Source organism: Loxodonta africana, chromosome 4, assembly GCF_030014295.1.
Source record: "Loxodonta africana isolate mLoxAfr1 chromosome 4, mLoxAfr1.hap2, whole genome shotgun sequence".
Lineage (NCBI taxonomy): Eukaryota > Metazoa > Chordata > Mammalia > Proboscidea > Elephantidae > Loxodonta > Loxodonta africana.
In genome coordinates, this window is record NC_087345.1 from 145,211,674 (window position 1) to 145,233,855 (window position 22,182).

Sequence of the window (22,182 nt, forward strand, 5' to 3'; positions counted from 1 at the left end):
AAGTATAAGAGCTTTCATCGAAGGGCTCTGACTGAACGACCTGATACGAGATTGTACAACAGAGAATTCTGGACAGACGTCCGCTCATGAGAGTATGCGCATGGTGTTCCGTGCGCTTCTGCGAGATGTAGGACCACAGGTTTCCAAAAGTGTGTCTGAGTGCTTTAGAAGAAGCTCCTGTTATAGGCTAATTGTGTCCCCCCGCCCCAAAATAATGTGTTGACTTTCTGGTCCTTGTGCTGTGGATATGATCCTCTCTGAATATAGGGTTTTACTTTTTTTGTTATATTAATGAGGCCATACCAGTAGAAGATGGATCCTAAATCTAATCACTTCTAAGTTATAAAAACGCAGAATACACACACACACACACACACACACACACACGCACGCACGCACGGGAAGACAGGTGCCCTGTGGGGACTGTGGACCAGCCAAGGAACCAAGGAATGGCTGGGCCTACCGACAAAGAAGGAATGGACGTGGCTGAAACCCTAATCTGGACTTTTCATCTCCACAACTGTGAGAAAGTCAGTTTCTGTTCTTTAAAGCCCCCCACTTGTGATATTTCTGTTACAGCAGTACTAGGAGACTAAGACACCCTCTCCTTGCCTTGCCAAGAGAAAATTTCACCAACATTTCTAGGTGGCCCAAAGCAAATACAAATAACAACAAGAATTATCAAGTGGAAAAAAGTAAAGGAAGAGAGAGTAAGCAACAATAATATATTAAAGAGAAAGCAGAATAATGGAAGGAAGTGAGAATGGGGCAGTGAAAGGGGGAACAAAAGTAAGGGGCAGAGCAAGGGACAAGTAAGATTAGAACCTAACTGCTTTTGAGACTGGAATTTCTTACTTGGTTCTTATTAAATCATTACCCATGTTATCCTTGTGGGGAGAAGGTCTGGGTTGGAACTTTGTATCACAAAAGCACACTGGCAATTTCATATCACTAACGTACAATAAAAATTAACTGGACCAAGAAATCCATATACCTTAGTGTTCATTTCCAAGGAGCAACACTTACCTGTAGACAATTCCTTTGGAATGCAGGAACTGCAGACCAAGGATAATTTCAGCAGCATAAAACCTAAAGGAAGGAGAAGTGAGGTTCAAAATGAATGCATTCACAGGACAAAATACAATCCCCGAACCCAGTTTTCTATTTATGGCCTGAGTGGTATGTGGAGGGGCTCTGCACGATGGCTTATGCACATTATTTTGTTTAATCCTGACAAGAGGAAGAGGTTATTTTACACATGAGAAAACCAGTGAGCGGGAGGGGGAAAGGAAGTCCCAGTGTTGAGGGGACACTGAGCTTCCGTTAAGGGTGATGGAAAAATTTGGGAATGGTTAATGGTGATGGTTGAATATGATGAATGTAATTAATGTCAATGAATTGTACACGTGAAGATTATAGAAATGGTAAATGGTCTGTTACCTACATACTTATCATAAAAAAAAAAAAAGAAAATTGAGGTTCAGACATGTCTAGCTTCTGCACTGATAGTACAAAACAGAGCTAGTATCTTAAACTAGTCCCACCTGAGTCCAATGCTTATTCTTGTATTATAAATGACAATGCATCAACTGTCGTTTTTTGTAACTAAAACACACAGACAGAAAAAATCAAATTCAATAGTAATGTGTGTTTACAACAGAGGAAATATTTTTCCCCTTTATTTTATGTTTGGTTTGGAGCCCATAGCCCTGTAAGTAGGGCCTTATCAAATAGACCAGGCTTGTTTGTTGTCATGCTGATACAATTCAGCCTGTACAAGATGCGGAACCTGAGAGGTGGGGGAAAGGATATTATAAGATGGAGGGCGATAAATGACTCTTCATCTTTCATGATGACAGGCTTAAAAGGAAATGAGTTTATACTGTCATGAGTGGGATTAAGGTTAGAGATAAGGGAGAGCTTCCTGGTAGTGATATTTGCTGGATCTCATAGAAGAATACAAAAATCTCCTTCTTGGAAAGCATTTAAGACACAAGAGATAGCATGTTTCCAAGTTGGCATTCCTGAGCATTAAAGAGGTCAGTGGACTGAGCCCTTCCTAGCACAAAAAATGCCTGATGATTTCTCAGCAGCAGAAATCCGATAAAATTATCTCTTGGCACTTTGCTGATGGTTCCTGGAGGCAATGAGAGCAGTGGAGTGCTACCCACTGGATTTTCCAGAACAGCAACTTCAGCCAGGGTTCTTGCAGAAGCTGGTGGAACAAGTCCAACTTTCAACCCGGTTCATCTGAAGCACTCAAAAAGTGTTCATTCAGAGGTGAGTGAAAGATTACTGAGCATCAAGCAAAGAAAGCCGATCTATACCTATCGTTTTAGAGTGAGCCTGGTGGCCCAGTTTCCTTTTGCTTGAATTTCAAGGTGGTTTTACTACTCTGAATCCAAGATCCACGGTGGGGGAGGGGGGCACACAATGGTAAGCAGGGGGAGCAGTAGGTTCTCTGGGACTCGGCTGTAGTCCCATCTGGCAAACACAGCCTGCTCAATCTCGCTTGCATCTACGGTTGCTTGATGCCAAAGAAGGTGAAGATATATTTTCAAATAGAATAAGTGTCTCTTCCAGGTTCCTAATGCTCATGCCCCTTGAGCCAAATGCTTTATGCTTTCATGTTGAGCTTCCCACTAAAGTCCTCGGCGAAAAGCTTCATTCCTGGTGACCACCTTTATGGCCTGTGTTCTTTGCAAAGGGCAAATCTTTGCTTCCGTGCTCAGATTATTTAGAAATATGGGTGGCTGGAGTTCTGATGAACTGGGGTGGTTTCTTAAGAAACTAAGTGACCGGTTTCAAAACACAGAGAAATGAAACAAAACCGACACAACTTTAAGTTTCACAAACTGGAAAAACTGTTTCCTTGTTTGATACAATCCCGGGAGTTTACCTTGCCCTGGGATCAGGTCTGAACCTGTTCATTCCAGTTGAACCCCTGCTGAGAATTTGCACTTCTAACAAGTTGTCAGGCAGTGCTAAAGCTGCTGCTTAGGGACCAATTCTGAGAATCACTAGGAGAACAGCGGTTCTCAAAATTTATCATACACAAGAGATCTTGTTAAAACCTAGATTCTGATTCAGTATATTTGGGGTAGAAATGCAAATTCTTAGCAGGGGCTCCAACAGGAATGAACCAGAAAGAACTGGTTCAAAGCGCTGCCTGAGACCTAATTAGGCATGCTGAATGGGGAAACGAGAAAAACATCAAATGGGAAAAACGCTCAGTAACTGACAAGAGAAACGGAAAACTGGCAACCCCTTTACAGGGCTCTTACGTCGCTCTGCAAAGATCAAACTTGTGGCAGATCTGGATGTGGTACATTAAGTCTCCTCCGTTGAGATACTCCATCACAAAAAAGAGGTTTTCCTAGGAAAGAACAAAACAGTCACAAGTTTTAGCTTCTTAAGAAAGAAAACAAGGATTGCTTTTTAAATGGATTAGATAATTCCAGAGGCACCAATTCTGTCTTCCATTATTATTATTATTCTACATTATTTTAATCACTGATGAGGAGACTTGGGCAGAAAGATGACATGATTTTTCTAAATTGACATAGTGAATAAGTAGCTTAGCTTAAATGCAGAAATAAGGTCTTCCAAAATCTTGGATCACATCCATCTAAGTTAGAGTATTGTCACACAAATTGTGGAATTGTATGGATCTGATCATTTGATTTAGCAATGAGCAAAGTTCTGTACAGCTTCTTCTAAGACCATGCATACAGTGTTAGATGTTCAGAACTAGAAGCAAACTTAACCTTCAAATGAGGAAGCCAAGTTTGCCCAAAGTACAGCTTGTTGGTGGCAGTGCTATAAGCGTAAGCCAGTCTAGGGTTTTTTTTTTTTTTTGGTGAAAATATACACAATAAAACATATACCTGTTCAGCAATTTTCACAGTGGTTAGGTACTTCACATTGTGTCACCATTCACACTATCTCTGCTCATATTGTTTGACCACTGTTAACTTGTAACTCTCTGCTTCTCAAAGTTCTCATCGGTGCTTCAGAGTTACTGTTGTCATGTCAATCTTGTATAGGTAACTCTTCAAGAGGGTGCAATGCTCAGGGCAGACATCCAAATTCTGTCTTGAAACAATGTATAAAGACTCCCACTGAGCTTCTATCAAGGGTGACGGAAACTTTGGGAAGGGTTAATGGTGATGGCTGAACAACATGATGAACGTAATCACTGAACTGTACATGTGGTAAAAGGTCTGTTACCTATATAGCTACCACAATTAAAAAAAAAAAAAAAAGACTCTCCAAATCAAATGCGGAGAGACCAAAGTTTATTAGTGGTTACCAGGGGTGGGCGGGAGGGGAGAAGGGGGAATCATTGTTAAGGAAGCACTGAGTTTGTTTATGGTGATGCAAAATATGGCAACAGATATTGGTGATGGTTGCACAACAAGGAACCAAAAAACCAAACCCAGTGCCGTCGAGTCAATTCTGACTCATAGCGACCCTATGGGACAGAGTAGAACTGCCCCATAGAGTTTCCAAGGAGCGTCTGGCAGATTTGAACTGCTGACCCTTTGGTTAGCAGCCATAGCACTTAACCACTACGCCACCAGGGTTTCCCGATTAATATAATACATGTCACTAAATTGTATATGTAAAAAATGTTGCATTTGCAAATGTTGTGTTATATGTATTTTCACAACAACAAAAAATCTTAAAAAAAAAAAAAAAGACTTCTCAAATAACTTAGCTGATCTCCAGCATTTCCGGACCCTTAGAAGGCTGGGAAATCTGGTGGGGTTCTTTCTGGATAACATTGGTTAGAATGTTTGTATGCTATAAACCAGGAGATGGGGCATGCAAGAGTGAGGGCCCAACTGGCCTTGCCTGCAGGACAGTGGGGCAGTGTTGGGCATCCAGTGGGTGCTGATCACATACTTACTGACTGACGGCGTGTAGGATGGTAAAGAGAGTGCAAGTCTGGGACTCTGACTACAGGAGTAAGGCCTGAAAACATCCATTCATTCATTCAGCATTCACAAAATAGTTACTGGGCCCCTGGTGGTGCAACGGTTAAGCACTTGGCTGCTAACTGAAAGGTTGGTGGTTTGAACCCACCCAGAGGCCCTGTGGGAGAAAGACCTGTCCATCTGCTCCTGTAAAAATTACAGCCTTACAAAATCCTACGGGGGTAGTTCTACTCTGTCACATGGGGTCACTATGAGTTGAAATCGACTCGACATCACCTAACAACAACATCACATTCTAGGAGAGGTGTGAGCACGAGGAGTACAGAGGTGAATGAGACACATTTCCTGTCTTCAGGGAGCTTACGACCAAGTATAATTGCATTTCTCTCCCGTCTAGAGTGCACTTTTTAGAGGCAAGCTGCAGTGGATGAGAGGGTTGCTCCTGATGGAGGACATCATGCATGTTACTGGAACTGGAAGCAGACAAATGCAAGGGTGGGAGGTCTCCAGGCTGTGGTCAGAGTACCGTGGGGGCCATGATTCTGACGGGCCTAAGCTCCTTCTCTTAGTTAACTAGTGCTGCTATAGCAGAACTGCCACAAGTTGGTGGCTTTAACAGAAACTTATTTTCTGACAGTTTAGGAGGCTAGAAGTCTGAATTCAGGGCACTGGCTCTAGGTGAAGGCTTTCTCTCTCTGTTGGCTCGGGGGGGAAGGTCCTTGTCTGTTTTCCTTGGCTCCTTGGTTATCTTCACGTGTGTGGCATCTATCTTCCCTTGTCTCTCCTTCCTTCGATGGCTTCTTTTATATCTCGAAAAAGACTGACTCAAGACACACTCTACACTAATACTACCTCATTAACATAACAAAGAAAATCCATTCCCAAATGGGATTATAACCACAGGTATAGGGGTGAGGATTTATAACACATATTTTGGGGGACCTAATTCAATCTATAACACTCCTCCTACTATGTGAGACAATATTTCTTCAATAAACATATTCATCACACTTTCAGAACCTTAGTTTTCAAAAGGTCCTTAGGAATCACAGAATCCGTAATCGATAAAGTGTGTGAAATGTCTGGCGTGTCTGTGCATGAATTTGTACCTGAAAACCTCACCTGGGTGATTTTTTAACAGAATTAATCTGGAAGTTTTGATGTGAGACCAACCGAGGCCATGGGGCATATGAGGTGATGGCAGAAACAGTGTTGTAGCTGGACAGGGATATACCCTGCCTACCATTTGCACTGAGGCCAGCTCTCCACAGAGCAGGGTTTGAAACAGAGTATTGTGGTAATTATTTCAATAATTCATGTAAAGGCAAGCGTCGTTCTCCTTTTTCCAAAATTAACCTTAGATCTAATTTACAGGCTCCATGTACCTGTAACTGGAGCCCGCTCTTTTTTCTTCTGGATAAACTTAAATTTTCTGCTGACATAAACCATAACTCAGCGTTGATATTTTAAACATAACTTGAGATTAATCCATTGCCTGACCTGCACACACCTACTTTCTTATCAGCACATCTCTCTACTTTTCTTCTCATAAGTACCATATGAACAGCTTTGAACATTTACCTTTTTATTCAAAACTATCATGGTCTTGTACAGGCACAGCAGGATCTTCATTTAAGACTCGGCAGAATCAAAGGTATAAACACTTAAAATAAGGTCATTTATAACAGTGCCCAGATAAAAGGTTCCTTTGAAGTTTTGGTTTTTAAGTGGGAGGATGCTTAAAAATTCCTATAAAGGTTGACATTTTAGAATGTACAAACTGTCAACTTTAACTTGGAGAAAGTGGAGAAAGGAAACTGGAAGCAAAAAATTCAACCCTAACTTCGACCATCTTGGGCATACCATGCCCATTTTTCCTCATATCTAAATGAGATTCTGCACCTAGTGTTGGGGGTTAGGGAGCTGAATTTGTACCTCTAAAGAGAGCCCAAGAAATCACAGAGCTCAGTCAATGTTTACTACTGTGGGAATTAAGAGAAGACTACATTGCCATAACCAAAAAACCAAACCCGTTGCCGTCGAATCGATTCTGACTCATAGGGACATTGCCATAGTGATTATTAATTAAATAGTAATGGAGATTTACAGCAAGTTGGGTACCACGTTTAATCCTACTAAAATATTTTATGGCTCTATAGTAAATCTTCCAAGGCAGTCTGTTCTAGTTCTTATCTTTATATTAAGCCAGGGGCACTGGACAAAGGGCCTGTTGACTGCCTTTTGTCATTGGTGATGACATTTTGCTTGAGTTTAACCCTTTGGTTTGGGTGAATATCAGCTTAAACTTGGCCATCTTGAATAGGGGACAGGGTAGCCCATGCCTGGAAGTCCCTCCTTGGGTGGGCAGGGCATTGAGACCCATTAACTCTCTCTAGAGACTGCTGTTCTGAGGATCTTTGCCCTCTTCCAGGGAGCTCAGACAGTAGTTTGGAAGGCTTGAGAATCCACTCATCCAAGGAACTCTTGGGCTCAATTGGGTCCTACAAGATGGCACTGTGATGGAATTAGCAGGAGTTCCTGGTTGGCACAATGGTCAAGCGCTCCACTGTTACTCGAAAGGTTGGCAGTTCAACCCCACCCAGAGGCACCTTGGAAGACAGACCTGATGATCCGCTTCTAAAGGGTCACAGCCATTGAAAACCCTACGGAGCGGTTCTACTGTGCACACAAAGGGACACCATGAGTCGGAATTGACTCAATGGCAACTAACAGCAATACGTTCTTACCGATCATACAGACCTGAAGTTTGAATTTTGAGGATTACCATTTAAGGAGTGGATAAACCTTTTAAAAGCTGAACACCAAATCCCAGTCATAAAAAGTAAATACAAATATAATAGACTCAAACTTTCATTAAAGGCTGGAGAAGGAGTCCTCAGGTTGGAAGTGATTTGCAGCTGGCCTTGGCCCCTGTAGAACTACTGCCAAAAACAAAAGTGTGCCCACTGGAAAATTCTGGACTGGTTTAGGGTGGAATCAAACCCAGAAGAAGGAGACTCAGGGTGATTGTTAAGAGCATGGGCTTTGTCGTTACTCAGACCTGGCTTCAGATTCCATGCATCTGTGAACTTGGACATATTACATAACCTCTCCTGAGTCTCAGGTTTTTCACTTGGGAAATCGGGTAATATGGCTGTCATGATGTTAAATGGGGTCATACCTATAAACAGCTAGCTCAGAGTTGACCCTCAGTATGCACTTGATAACCGGTAGCTGTTATCACTATAAAAACAACAACAAGAAACCCACTGCTGTCAAGTCAATTCTGACTCATGGCAACCCCATGTGTTACTGAATAGAACTGCTCCATAGGGCTTTCTTGGCTGTAATCTTTATGGAAGCAGATCACCAGGTCTTCCGGGCGTCACTGGGTGAGTTCAAACCACCAACCTTTAAGTTAGCAGCCTATCACGAACTGCTTGAGCCACCCAAGGACCTTGTTATGACTATAAACCCACTGCAGCCAAGTCTATTCTGACTCATAGTGACCCTACACGACAGGGTAAAACTGCCCCGTAGGGTTTCCAAGGAGTGGCTGGTGGATTTGAACTGTTGACCTTTTCGTTAGCAGGCAAGCTCTTAGCCATTGCACTACCAGGGCTCCATTATGACTATAGGAACAGTTTAAAAGCCAGCTAAGGATACAATAGATAGTTCCTTCTTCCCAGGAGAAGGAACTAACAGTCCTATGACTCTTGAAACAAAGAAGAAACACAGAGTTACCTAGATTTTCTCCAATATTGTCCTCTCTGTTCTGATTACCAGCTGAGAGAAAATGTAAGGTAGGGTAATGAGGCATAACATGGACTTATGTCCAGGTTAATTTTACATAATTATTTACTAGTCTAGACCTCATTTCTTTATGCTACGTAGTACATTAATTGATGCAAATGATTCTCTTGGGTGAGTGAGAGTTGAAGTGAGGGTTTTAGGGATGGAATACTCCAAATCTGTCCCGGCCTTAGAATTTGTCCACAACTGCTGGCATGGCATTCATTGAGCTGAAATTCTACTCTCTGTGCCACCAGTAACTAACTGTGTGATCAGGGTAATCACACTTTCTCTGGGCCTCAAATTCACCCTCTGTAAAATAAGAAGTATCAGTGAGATCCTTGATCAAATTCTCCTTTACTTGCCTAACCAACCAGTTGGCACTGAGCCAATTCCAACTCATGGCGATCCCACATGTGTCAAAGAAGAACTGTGCTCCATAGGATTTTCAATGGCTGTGACCTTTCAGAAGTAGATCACCAGGCCTTTCTTCCAAAGCTTCTCTGGATGAATTCAAACTGCCAACCTTTTAGTTAGTAGCTAAGTGCTTAATGTCTGTGCCGGATTTTCACTATACATTTAATAATTTTTTCTTTTTCTTGGGGAAAAATAAAATTAATAAACCATGACTATGTACTGCTCCCAGATGATAAAATAAATATTGGTAAGACATGATACTATGCTTACAAAATTCTTATGTGCTATCTTTATCCAGAAATAATGCTTATTTGAAGTTCAGAGGATAGAGATGAGCCTTCTTCAATCTTTCTCAAAGGAAGGTTTGGCTCACTATGGCCCACCATATCTACCTCAAAAACAAAACAAAACACACACACACAAAACAAACCCATTGCTGTCAAGTCGATTCCAACCCATGGCAACTCTATAGGAGAGAGGAGAACTGCCCCATTGGGTTTCCGAGGAGCAACTGGGGGATTCGAACTGCTGACCTTTTGCTTACCAGGTGAATACTTAACTACTGTACCACCAGGGCTCCATCTACCTCAAAAAAAAAAAATTTTTTTTTTGAGGTTCTAAAATAGAGGTCAGAAGGCTTCCTCCCCTTTAAGCAGTCTCCTGGTTATGCTCACAGAGCTTGGCTACTGGTTAGGAACAAATACCTCAGTGTCTTAAAAACAAGCAAGAAAACAGCAAAACAAACCAGTTGCCATTGAGTCAATTCTGACTCATAGTGACTGTTATGGATTGAATTTGTCTCCCAAAAATATGTATTGTAAATCCTAACCTCTATGCCTGTGGTTATAATCTTACTTAGGAATGGGCTGCCTTTGTTATGTTAATGAGACAGGATTAGTATAGGATGTGTCTTAAAGTCAATCTCTTTTGAGTTAAAGAAGAGATTAAACAAACAAGCAAAAGCAGAGATGGCAGAAAAGAGATGCTAAGCCACATGAAGATCACCTAGGAGCAGTAGCTCAAAGAAACAAGGACTTTCCTCCATAGACAACAGGGAGAGAAAGGCTTTCTCTAGAGCCAGCACTCTGAATTCAGACTTCTAGCCTCCTAAACTGTGAGAAAATAAACTTCTCTGTGTTAAAGCCAACCACTTGTAGTATTTCTGTTATAGCAGCACTAGATAACTAAGATACAATGTGGTACCGAGAGTGGGGTGCTGCTCTAATGGATACCTAAAATGTGGAAGCAATTTTGGAATTGGGTAAAGTGTGGAGGCTGGCAGAGTTTTTTTTTTTTTTTTTTAATAGTAAAAGTCTAGATTGCCTTGAAAAGACTGTGGGTAGAATTATGGATGTCAAAGGCAATTCTGGTATGGGTCCTAAAGAAAGTGAGGAGAGCTATAGAGAAAGTTTCTAACATCTGAGAGAACACATTTGGCACTAGCAACTGAATGTTACTAGAAATGTGGATATTAAATGTTCTTCTGAGGAAGCCTTAAAAGGAAATAATGAATATGTGATTGGACAATGGAGGAAGGACAATGCTTTTTATGCAGTGGCAAGGAACTTGTCTGAATTGTGTTCAAATGTTTGGTGGAAGGTAGAAATTGTAAATCATGCACTTGGATATCTAGCTGATGAGATTTCTAAGCAGGATCTTAAAGGGGCCGTATGGTTACTCCTTGCCACTTATAGGAAAATGTGAGAGGAAAGAGATGGACTTAAAAATGAACTGTGCAAAATGAAAACAGAACTTAAAGATTTGGAAAATTCTGTTGTACAAACGAAGGACACGTGACCTAGCATGTTCACCAAGGACGTAGCTACACCATCTTCTGTTAAAGAGGTTACGCCTGTAACTGATGGATCTAACCAACAACCACAACAGAAAACCCATCAGCTTAGACTGAAGTGGACAGAGAAAGGACAAAAGAAAAGAACACTGTCTGCCTCTTGGAATTCTATAGGCAGAAAACAGGCCAAAGGAAATACATCTGTTATCCTCCAAGAAAAAAAAAGGACCATCCCTGGAGCAGCTCAGGTCAGCAGAACAGTTGGAAGGAACACAGGAAGTAGGGCCTCTGGGTTTTGAAAGGTGGGCCCAAAGTCTCCTGGATCTCAAAGGACGGAGCTAGAGCCTCCTAGGTTTCAAAGAGTGAGATCTTCGCCAACGCGGTTCCAGAGTGTGGGACTGCCATTAGGGTATGCCAGGGGGATGAGGCCGTCCCGCAAAACTGAGGGGGTGGGGCTGCCATGCCCAACGGGCAGAAGAACAGGGCTGCTGGGGCTGAAGGGGTGGGGTTGCTTCTTAGATGGACTAGGAAAATGGGGCTGCCTAAAAGCAAGGGAGACAAGTTGCCATCCCAGAGGGCCTGGAAGGTGAAGATAAAGCCCAGGGTCGAGGGGCCTCTACCCAGAATCCAGAGGGCATGGCCAACACCCAGGGTCTGGAGGGCAGGGCCATCGCCCAGATGGTCCCTGGAGAGAGGATTATTTTCAAGCATTGACAGTGAATGTAATTTGTTCTACTGTGTTTTGGACTTGTTTGGTACCTGTTATCCCTTCTTTCCCTCCAACTTCTCCCATTTGTAACAAAGGTGTCTACCTTGTGCCTGTTCTACCATTGTATTTTGGAAGCAGACAACTTGTATTCTAGATTTCACGGGTTTACAGATGAAGAGTAATTTTGCCCCAGGATGAAGTATGCCTAAAGTCTCACCAATATTTGATTTTGATGATTCAGAAGATGAGATTTTGAACTTGGACTTAATTCGAGAATTTTGGAATGATGTGATAGGTTGAATGTGTTTCGCATGTGGCAAGGACATTAATTTCTGGAGGCCAAAGAATGATATGTTATGGACTGAATTGTGCCCTTCAAAAATAAAAACCTCAAAAATACGTGTTGTAAATCTGCTATACCTATGGTTATATTCTCATTTGGGAATAGGTTGTCTTTGTTATGTTAGTGAGACAGGATTAGTGTAGGGTGTGTCTTAAGACAATCTCTTTTAAGATATAAAAGAGATAAAACAAGTAAAGGAAAGAAGCAGGGATGGGGTAAGAGAGATGCCAAGCCACATGAAGATCACGCAGGAGCAGAAGCTCAAAGAGACAAGGACTTTCTTCCAGAGCTGACACAGAGGGAAAAAATCCCTCTAGAGCTGGTGGTCTGAATTCAGCCTTGCAGTCTCCTAAGCTGTGAGAAAATAAATTTGTTTGTTAAAGCCACCCACTTGTGGTATTGCTGTTATAGCAGCACTAGGTAACTAAGATGGCAACCCCATATGTGTCAGAGTAGAACTGTGCTCCGTGGAGTTTTAAATGGCTAATTTTTGGGAAGTAGATCAGCACGGCTTTCTTCTGAGGCACCTCTGCCAATCTTTCAGTTTACAGCCAAGTGCTCAATCACTGTGCCACTCAGGGACTCCCATCAGTGTCTACATGGGTATTTAAGGTCCCCAGGATCCTGGGCTACTTTAACATTTAAATGAATTTCAACTTGGTCCAAGGGCTAAAAAGCAGAATGGGTAAGAAGGGAATGTAGCTTAGCATTGTTTCCAGTTGACAACAGGGGTGGCAGGAGAAGAACCTATTTATTGGTCTTCGTATTTTCTTTCTGAAATGCATGTTTTTTTTTTTTTTGTTACAAAGAACTAAAGCAGGCCCTCCTGGAGAGGTATGCTGTCTCTGACTTTGGAGAAGAACTCAAACAACGGAGGAGAGTTGGATGATCTCTAGGGCTCTCACCTGGCTCCAAGTATTCCATGAGTTTTGTCACTTCACACAGTTAGGTGGCAAGAACATAGCAGTTTGTCAAGTGGCTACTTGGAAAAACTAAATTTTATAAGAATGTTGCCTTACTTAGCTAGTTCCCCGCAGGAAGAAACACACCACGGTTCTTAGAAGCTCTGATGGTGTTAACTTAAACACAGACTGACTTTTAAAGTGAGCATTCCCAAAAGGCTTCATATTTCATACAGTTCATTGTCTTCAGAGAGAGTTTTCCGAGTGTCCTTCCATCATTCACTGCTTTTATTAATGATACAAGGAAACACTGAATATATTTCCATCCTGCTGGTGAAGTAATTTTTAGCTGGGATTTGACAGTATGATTACATTAAGGCCATTGGAAAAAGCGACTCACTGAATACCTCTGGATAACAAGACGCCATCTGATGCACGAATCAGTAACATGCATTTATCTATCAATTTTCCAGGTTACACATATGCCCATTGCCTTCGGTTCTGTGTGTAAGACCATAAAAATGAGAACATCACGATTACTGATTGCTTTGCTGTGATTTTCCGACACCTGAAAGCAATCACCAAAGCCGATATCCTGTAGACAGATGGACATGCAAAGCTCTGCTGTTCTCATTGATTACACTTGGATACGTTTTTTGGTTCTTCTTAAAAAATTAATGTTTACTGTATACTTGCAAAATCATTTAAATATATATACATTGAGTATTCTCAAAAATTCAAAATGGTCTTAGTATTTTGACAAAGAATACTGTGTATTTGCTTAAAAAGTACTGTATTTTCCAACACTTTCACAAATCTCCTTCGCTACTTGGCTGATGAAGCTGTATATTTTGTTCTCCTATATATTTATACATTTATATTTAATATATTTTAAAAATATGAGATTTCACTTTTAAGATGACTCTTAAAGTCTAAATTCCTTAATATTCATTTTCTTTGTTAAATATACACAATTTAGCTGTAAAAGTGATTTGTATTAGTAGAAAGAAGGAAGGAAGGTAAAAACCATGTAAGATTAAAAATATTTAAATAGTTTCCTCATCTAAGAACTGAGAAAATCATTCATATCATTTTACAAATAACAGATGCCACAGAAGAATTTTAGCAGATTTCAAGGCCAAAACCTTTAAATGATGCTCGCCTCATTTTAACCAAGCAGTTGTTTTTGAATCCCTCTCACTGTCACTCCCATCCTTTTTACTTTTAATACACTGTAATTAGTGTCAAAAGTAGAGAGGGGATTCCCTACAGCGTGTGAACTACTACAGTGAAGGTTTACATTTTTACTTCTTCTCATTAAAGATTCGCTAATCGTCTTGCAGGACTGGTGCCCAAAATAAAGTTTTAGTTGAGAATTACAACCTGCGACAGCAGCCTTTTTAACATCCGCAGTTCTGTGGTTGTGAGCAAAGGGAGGGGCCTGGTGTTTGGTGATGATCACAGGGCTGGGGTCACAGCCACCCAAACCACATGCTTTACGGGAACCGAGCCCTCAGGTGGGGCGGGCCTGCCAGAGCCCCTGCAGTCCTGGTTTCAGCACACCAGATCCCCGGGCTAGACAGCATCCAGAGAAACTCACCCAAACATCCCACTGACATCTTTACACACCACACGTGAGTTTGGTCAAACGCATGCTCAATTACTTAGGTATGCTTGTCATTTAGAAAAGGATGCAGAAATTCTGAATCTGGAGTACTGTGTCTATTCCTTTCTTTTAGACTGGCCCACAGATTAAAACAGCCTAGAAAAAACAGGTTTACTTCCTTTTCCATCAAGAATACACCATCTGGTCCTGAGATAATCTTTAAACCTGAAACCAAAAATATTCCCTGAAGTCTTCTTAAAACCGAGCAATAGTTTAAGATGTCTGCCTTGAGCATTATGTTCTTTTAAGATCTGTCTATCTGGGATCAAACTGACAACGGCAACTTGAAGATCATGATAGGAACCTCGGGGGGCAGTGAGTTTATGTTAATGGAGGAGGAACAACTAAGAAAAGGAGGGTGAGAATGGCTGCACAACTGGAAGAATGTAATCAATGTCACTGAACTGTACATGTACAAAACTGTTGAACTGGAATATATTCTGCTCTGTATATTCTCAACAATAAAAATAAATAAAATAAATGATCTAAAGAAAAAGAATATGCCATCAAAAAAAAAAAAACCAATAGATAACATTTTGTATATCTAAATGTAGAGTATGTGTGTGTATGAATGTGTGTGTGTGTGAGAGAGAGGGAGAGAGAGAGAGACAGAGGAAGAGAGATTGAGACAGCTCTCTACAGAACCAGCAAACTCTTTCATTAAGGTCTGTTTGTATTTCTACTGTAAACTCTAATTAGTAAAATTCACTGCTTTCAATAGATTCATTAGTATGTGTCAGAGATAACGTGCCTGACTTCTAGAGGTTTGTACCCTGCAACAGGGACTCAGATTCAGTTAGTATTTACTGGCTTAATTGTCTCATAGGGTTTTCTTGTGTTAACGAACAAATTATTTTCCTTCATAACAGAAGTACAAACAGGACTCCATTTCATGAATTTTAAAATTGTTTTCCTTATATGGTTGCCTCTAATGAGAGGCAGTTACAACAGTTAGGCCTATGGGTGTTGCTACCAAACTGCCCGAGTTTGAATTCTGGCTTCATTATTTAAGAGCTGTGTGATCTCTGGTGCATTGCTTACCCTCTTAGGGCCACCTCAGCTTCTTATCTATAAAGTGGGAATAAAAAAAAAAAATAGTGTCTACTTTATAAGGTGGCTATGAAGATTATAGCCACAACAACGTACTCAAACATACCAACAATCATGAAGATAGCATAGGACCGGACAATGTTTTGTTCTGTTATACATAAGGTCGCTATGAGTTGGAGCTGACTCAACTGCATGGCAACTAACAACAACAAGATGATTAATAAAACCCGTTGCCATGGAGTCTGTTCCAACGCATAGTGACCCTATAGAGACTCTATAGGACAGAGTAGAACTGCCCCATAGGATTTCCAAGAAGCGGCTGGTGGATTCAAATGGCCAACCTTTGGATAGCAGCCAAGCTTTTAACCACTGCACCACCAGGGCTCAACATGAAGATTGAATGAGCCAAAACATATACCATGCCTAGAACAGGGCCAGGCATATAGTAAGTGCTTTATAAATGTCAGCTGTTATTATTTTATTATTATGATTATAATTAACACACACAATATACTTGTATACACAAATTGAGAAATATATATTCATACACACAGAAGGGTCACAGGAAGAAACTGAGGTTTAATATGGAAGGCAGGTTTCAAGGAATATGGTTTTGATGTGAAAATGACCTACTATGATGAAGATTTTAAATTTCCTAAATTATCACTGTTACAGAATTAAAAGGAAAAATATGAAAGCACATCCTTAAAACCATTATCTCTGAGTGCCTTTGAAGGCTATAACTATGAATGACACTTCTTTTTCAAATACTTTTGTGTATTTTACAATGTTTGAAGTATGTTTTTCTGTAATTACTTTTATAATCAAGGAAAACATTGAGTCTTGCCTCTTAAACACCTGAGTGATTTGTTTCTTTCAATAAAACTATCATACTACAGACTATCACAGTAGTGTTTCTACAGCAGGTTGCTGTTGTTGTTAGGTGCTGATGAGTCGGTTCCGACTTATAGTGGCCCAATATACAATGGAACGAAACACTGCCCGATCCTGCACCATCCTCACAATCATTGCTATGCTCTAGCCCATTGCTGCAGCCACTGTGTCAATCCAACTTGCTGAGGGTTTTCCTCTCTTTTGCTGACCCTCTACTTTACCAAGCATGATAGCTTTCTCCAGGGACTGGTCCCTTCTGATAACATGTCCAAAGTACGTGAGATGAAGTCTTGCCATCCTCGCCTCTAAGGAGCATCCTGGCTGTACTTCTTCCAAGACAGATTCGTTCATTCTTCTAGCAGTCCATGGTATATTCAATATTCTTCACCAACACCATAATTCAAAGGCATCCATTCTTTGGTCTCCCTTATTCACTGTCCAGCTTTTTCATGCATATGAGGTGAATGAAAATACCACGGCTTGCATCAGGTGCACCTTGGTCCTTTAAGTGACATCTTAGCTTTTTAACAATTTAAAGAGGTCTTTTGCAGCAGATTTTCCCAACGCAGTATGTCATTTGATTTCCTGACTGCTGCTTCCATGGATGTTGATTATAGATCCAAGTGGAATGAAATCATTTCTATGGCATAGATTCTTAGTATTTGCCAAGGAGGTTTGTTATTCTTGTTCAATTTTAGGTTACCAAAGGACAAATTCCCCTAAATACAAGGAAGAACGAGGCTATGGACTAAACAATACATTGATAGTAATACTAATGTTCTGTAGATTTTTCCTCATATGGAATTCATAATTCATAAAAATATCAATAAAATAATAACTGAAGAAGACAGAGACAGTGTTCTACTAAATTCTTACAACGGTTAATTGCCCTATAAAGTAGACATTATACAACAAAAGGTAGCACTGCAGGTTCTCTGTAAAATTTTGCTTGAAAATATGACTTCTAAAAACATGTTTTTATTGCTTTTGGTTAATAATTACTACCCAGAAAAAAAATTACTACTTAATCAAAATATTTGTAACTGCACTTCCAGAAATAGTTATCCCCCACTCCCCGATCTTGAAAATTAACCACTTACTTAACCTATTAAACACCTAGGATTTAAAAGCTCATTTACTTATTCTGGGTAAATACAAATCACTATAAAATTGATGTAGAAGCTAAAGTTGGTTTTATTTCAATTTGTTTTGCTGTCTTGATGGCTGCTCTCACCTTGCCAGTTTCTACTCTTGGGAAACTCCCATCACGCATGTTCTCCCCAGTATAGACTCTCAGAAGTGTCCCTGCTCCTTAGCAGAGTTTGCTTTCATTCTTTGTCCCACCTCTTCTTCCCCTCCTCTCCACAACCTCCACTGCGAACTCTTTCCTTTTGTCTGGTTTCTTCCTCCCTGTCTCAAGCATTCTGCATTACTCTTGACCTTTAAATCCTGCCATCATAGCAAGCTTCCACCTTCTGAAACACACTTTCTGAAAGGTTTTTGGATAACCACTGCATCGACCTGCCCACCATTCACTCCTAAACATTCTGGAATTTGACACATGTCCTCGTCCTTCTTCTAAAACACTTCCTTCTGTTATTCCTAAATACACATTTGACAATCTGTGTTCCATCATCAAGCTTTTCACCACTTTCTTGAAATTCTTTCCTCCCCTGGCTCCCAGTACACTTCTCGTCCTCCACTTACCTCCCTGAACAGTCCTTCTCTGTTGCTTTTTTTTCCCCCCCTCCTACTGAAGAGTGGTGCTTCTCTTCAGTTCGATACTTGGACCTCTTTAGTATGTTTATTCCAACTCTCATATATTACCAGTTTCAACTCCTGCCTATCTGTGGAAGGGTTCCACAGTGATCCACTTCCTCACGATATGTTCTGTGTACACCAATCACCTCAGACACAAACACAATGTGATCTTTTGTTTCATAAGGAACTGTATCTCTAAGTGCCTTATTTTAAGAAGAAATTATTCCTGGGAACAATACACACACTCATACCTTCTGTAAGACTATCAGCTGAGAAGACGGCATTGAGATAAAGAAGCGCAAATAGGCAGAGACAAGGAGAGAGACAAGAATGATTTTGGAATCAGAGAAGAGTCCAGGAAGCTACAGTGAGTCCGAGATGATGGAAAGCCTGAGGAGGAGGAGGAAATAACGGGATTGGAAGGCACAAAATGGTGAGAAGAGGGTATAGCCAGGATGGACATCACCTCCTTCACTGTTCTGCTCTGGACCAGTCTTTCTGGCACTTGAGAATTCTGGCAGAGATTTCATAGTTGGCCAATATAATTTACTGAAAGACCACTTATTTTTCTTTTCTAAAGCATTATTTAGGATTCTCTGGGTGGAAACGGAAAAAAAATAAAATGGAAAAACATGCTTCTTGTATCAAGAAACGTGTTATCTAAATGGAGAAACAGAATAAGGGCATATGGAGAAAACCACTTAGAAAATGATGAGCAACACACACACACACACACACACAAACAAAATCATCTGAGTCGTGTAAGCTGAAAAGCCTGGGGTGGTGGTGGTAAAGGACAACGGTAATTAAGCAGGATTTAGTGAATCTGAGCATGATTTACAGAGCAGATAGTTTTTGAGTAAGCTTTCAAAGGAGCAGCAGTAGATTCATGGATGAGAGGCACTTTCCTACAATACTCTTTTGAAGCAGAAGCAAAAGGCTCAGGGCTTGTGAGAAGCTGGTAACAATACCTTTGGGGCTTTGTGAGAACAGCTAACAAAAGAATGGACTAAAAGTCTGGGCACATGAACCCTGAAGAAACATTACAGAAGGCACATTATGTTGAGAAAATATCTGTGACCTTAAAAAGCAGGGAGTGTAGAAAAGGGCACAGCATTTCAGACTGATGCAGCAATACTTAGAGTAAATTAATTCATGAGTATTTGTTCACTAATTGCTGTCTGAGTCTCTGGGTGGTGCGAACAGTTAACATAATTGGTTGCTAACTGAAAGGTTGGTGGTTTGAGGTGCCTTGAAAGAAAGACCTGGCAACCTACTTCCGAAAAATCAGCCATTGAAAACCCTATGGAAGAGGACACTCAAATGGCCACCAAACGTATGAAAAGATGCTCAGTGTCAGCTATCAGGGAGATGAAAATCAAAACCACAGTGGGATACCATTACACTTTCACTAGGATGGCTAAGATTAAAAAAACAGAAAATAACAAATGTTGGCCAGGATGTGGGGAAATTGGAACTCTTACCCATTGCTGGTGGGAATGCAAATTGGTACAGCTGCTGTGGAAAGAGTGTAGTATTTCCTCAAAAAATTAAAAATAGAACTACCATCCCAAAACCCAAACCAAACCCAGTGCCGTCGAGTTGATTTTGACTCATAGCGACCCTATAGGACAGAGTAGAACTGCCCCACTGAGTTTCCAAGGAGCCCCTGGCAGATTCGAACTGCCGACCTTTGGTTAGCAGCTGTAGCGCTTAACCACTATGCCACCAGGGTTTCCAGAGCTACCACATGACCGAGCAACTCCACTCCTAGGTATGCACCCAAAAGACTTGAAAACAGAGACTCAAAGAGACATGTACACTAATGTTCATTTCAGCACTACTCACAGTAGCCCAGAGGTGGAAACAACCTAAATGCCCATCAACAGATGAATGAATAAACAAAATGTGATTCATACATAAAATGTAATACTACTCAGCCAGTAGGAGACAGGAAGTCTTAATACATGTTACACTATGGATGGAGCCTGAAGACATTATGCTGAATGAAATAAGCCGATCACAAAAGGCCAAATATTGTATTACCTCACTTATAAAAAGATAAGAAAAGGCAAATGTATAGAGACCAAAGTTTATTAGTGGTTGCCAAGGTCAGGAGGGAGGGGAGAAAAAGGGGGCGAACAGAGATGGAAAAATCACATTGATTAAGGGTAGGTTGAACACCTGATTATTGTAACTGCTGTCAATAAGTTGTACAACTGTAAAAAGTTGAACTGGCAAAAACTGTGTGATACATATATTTACAATGGCAAAAAAAAAAAGTAGCTGTTAAGGCTGCTTATGTACAATGTCTCGTGGGATTTGGTTCCTTGGTTTGGAGAGTTAGGGTCATGGTTTCATGGGACATCCCAGTTAATTGGCCTAATAACGTATTTAGTGCTTCTGTTCTACCTCCTAGTTCCTTTTGTAGTGCCTGGGATCTTAAAAGCTTGTGAGCGCCCATCCGAGGCACAACAATTGGTCTCTATTCACGTGGAACAAGAGAGGAAGAAGAAGAGTCAGAATTGGAGGAGGATATGGAATGTGTGGCTAATTGCCTCCAGGAACAACTGCCTCCTTTGCCATGAGACCAGAAGAACTGGATGGTGCCTAGCCACCGTTATTGAACATTTTGATCAAAGATTCTATAGAAAAATCCTGATCAAAAGTGGGAAAAGGTAGAACACAATTTCAAATTCTCATAGACTCTAGACTTTCCAGAGCCATGGAGGGTGGGTGAATCCCTGGAAACGACTACCCTGAGGTAATCATTTGAAACTTAAGCCAAAAATATCCCCCAAAGTCTTCTTAAAACCTAGCAATAGTTTAGCTTAACTAGTAAAAAAGGTCTGCCTTGAACATCATGCTTTTTTAAGAACTATCTATATGAAATCAAATTGACAACAGCAACTGGAAAGATTGGATGGAAACCTTAGGGGGCAGTGAGTTTATGTTAATGAGGGAGGAACAACTCAGAAAGGAGGGTGAGAAGGGTTGCACAACTTGAAGAATGTAATCATTCAGTGTCATTAAATGGTACATGTAGAAACTGTTGAATTGGTGTATGTTTTGCTGTGCGCATTCTCAATAACAACAAAATAAATACAATTTAAAGGAAAGAAAACCCTATGGAGTAGGAGTTGACCTGACAGCACTTGGTTACTGGTTTGGTAATTGCTGATTATCTCCTGTGTCTTTAGTCAGGAAAACCTAAAGCAAACTTTGTGAGTACAACATTACTTTATTACACATCTGCTATAAATTTAGTAATTTCTGTAAATTAACTGTGAATCTAACATCTGCCAGGTCACAATTTATTTGCACAGAAAGGGCATCTATGTGAAGCACATCTAAGCAATCTGCAATTTCTGAAATGATCATTTTTAAGCATTCTTAGTTATCAGAAAGCCACTGGAGTACTCTAACAAAGAGAGACTTATTGGTCACTGCTAGTGGGGAAGGCATAAAAAATAAACTCTTGTCCTAGCTTAGGGACAAGTCTTTCTAAGGATGTGGTTTGTGTGGTTTTTCTTTTCCTTGCTAAAGTTGTGATAATTGCCAGCACTCCTAGCTCAACCAGAGGGTTTATGGACTACAGGGTTTTTTGAGAGCACCAGATGAGACAGTTTCTAAATGAAATGCTTGGAATTGTAAAATTTCTGGCAATCTTGGATGGGTTTTGCCTTCAAACCATAGAAATACCAGAATGACATACTTTTGAAAAACTATATATCAAAGGAGTTTTTACATATACTGCACATAGTTCACACAATAATGCCTTGCAATTAATATACTTTCTCCAGAAAGCATTCAAACTCCTCTGCAAATACTATTTTTTTACATTACTCTTCTGGAGGCAAATGTGTCCCTGGGTGGTGCAAATGGTTAACATCCTCAGCTGCTAACTGAAAAGTTG

The 22,182-nt window shown here is 40.7% G+C and overlaps 1 protein-coding gene across 6 annotated transcripts in view; it reads right to left on the reverse strand.

Moving 5' to 3' along the window:
* Positions 1 to 22,182, reverse strand: part of PRKCQ (protein kinase C theta) — a 178,717-nt gene that overhangs the window by 29,758 nt on the left and 126,777 nt on the right. For all 6 annotated transcript variants that reach the window (XM_064284833.1, XM_064284835.1, XM_064284836.1 and 3 more), the window contains 2 exons: positions 3,285 to 3,376; positions 1,027 to 1,089 (listed from right to left, as the gene is read on the reverse strand). In XM_064284833.1, the coding sequence (XP_064140903.1) occupies positions 1,027 to 1,089; positions 3,285 to 3,376 (155 nt within the window). The remainder of the gene's footprint in view (positions 1 to 1,026; positions 1,090 to 3,284; positions 3,377 to 22,182) is intronic.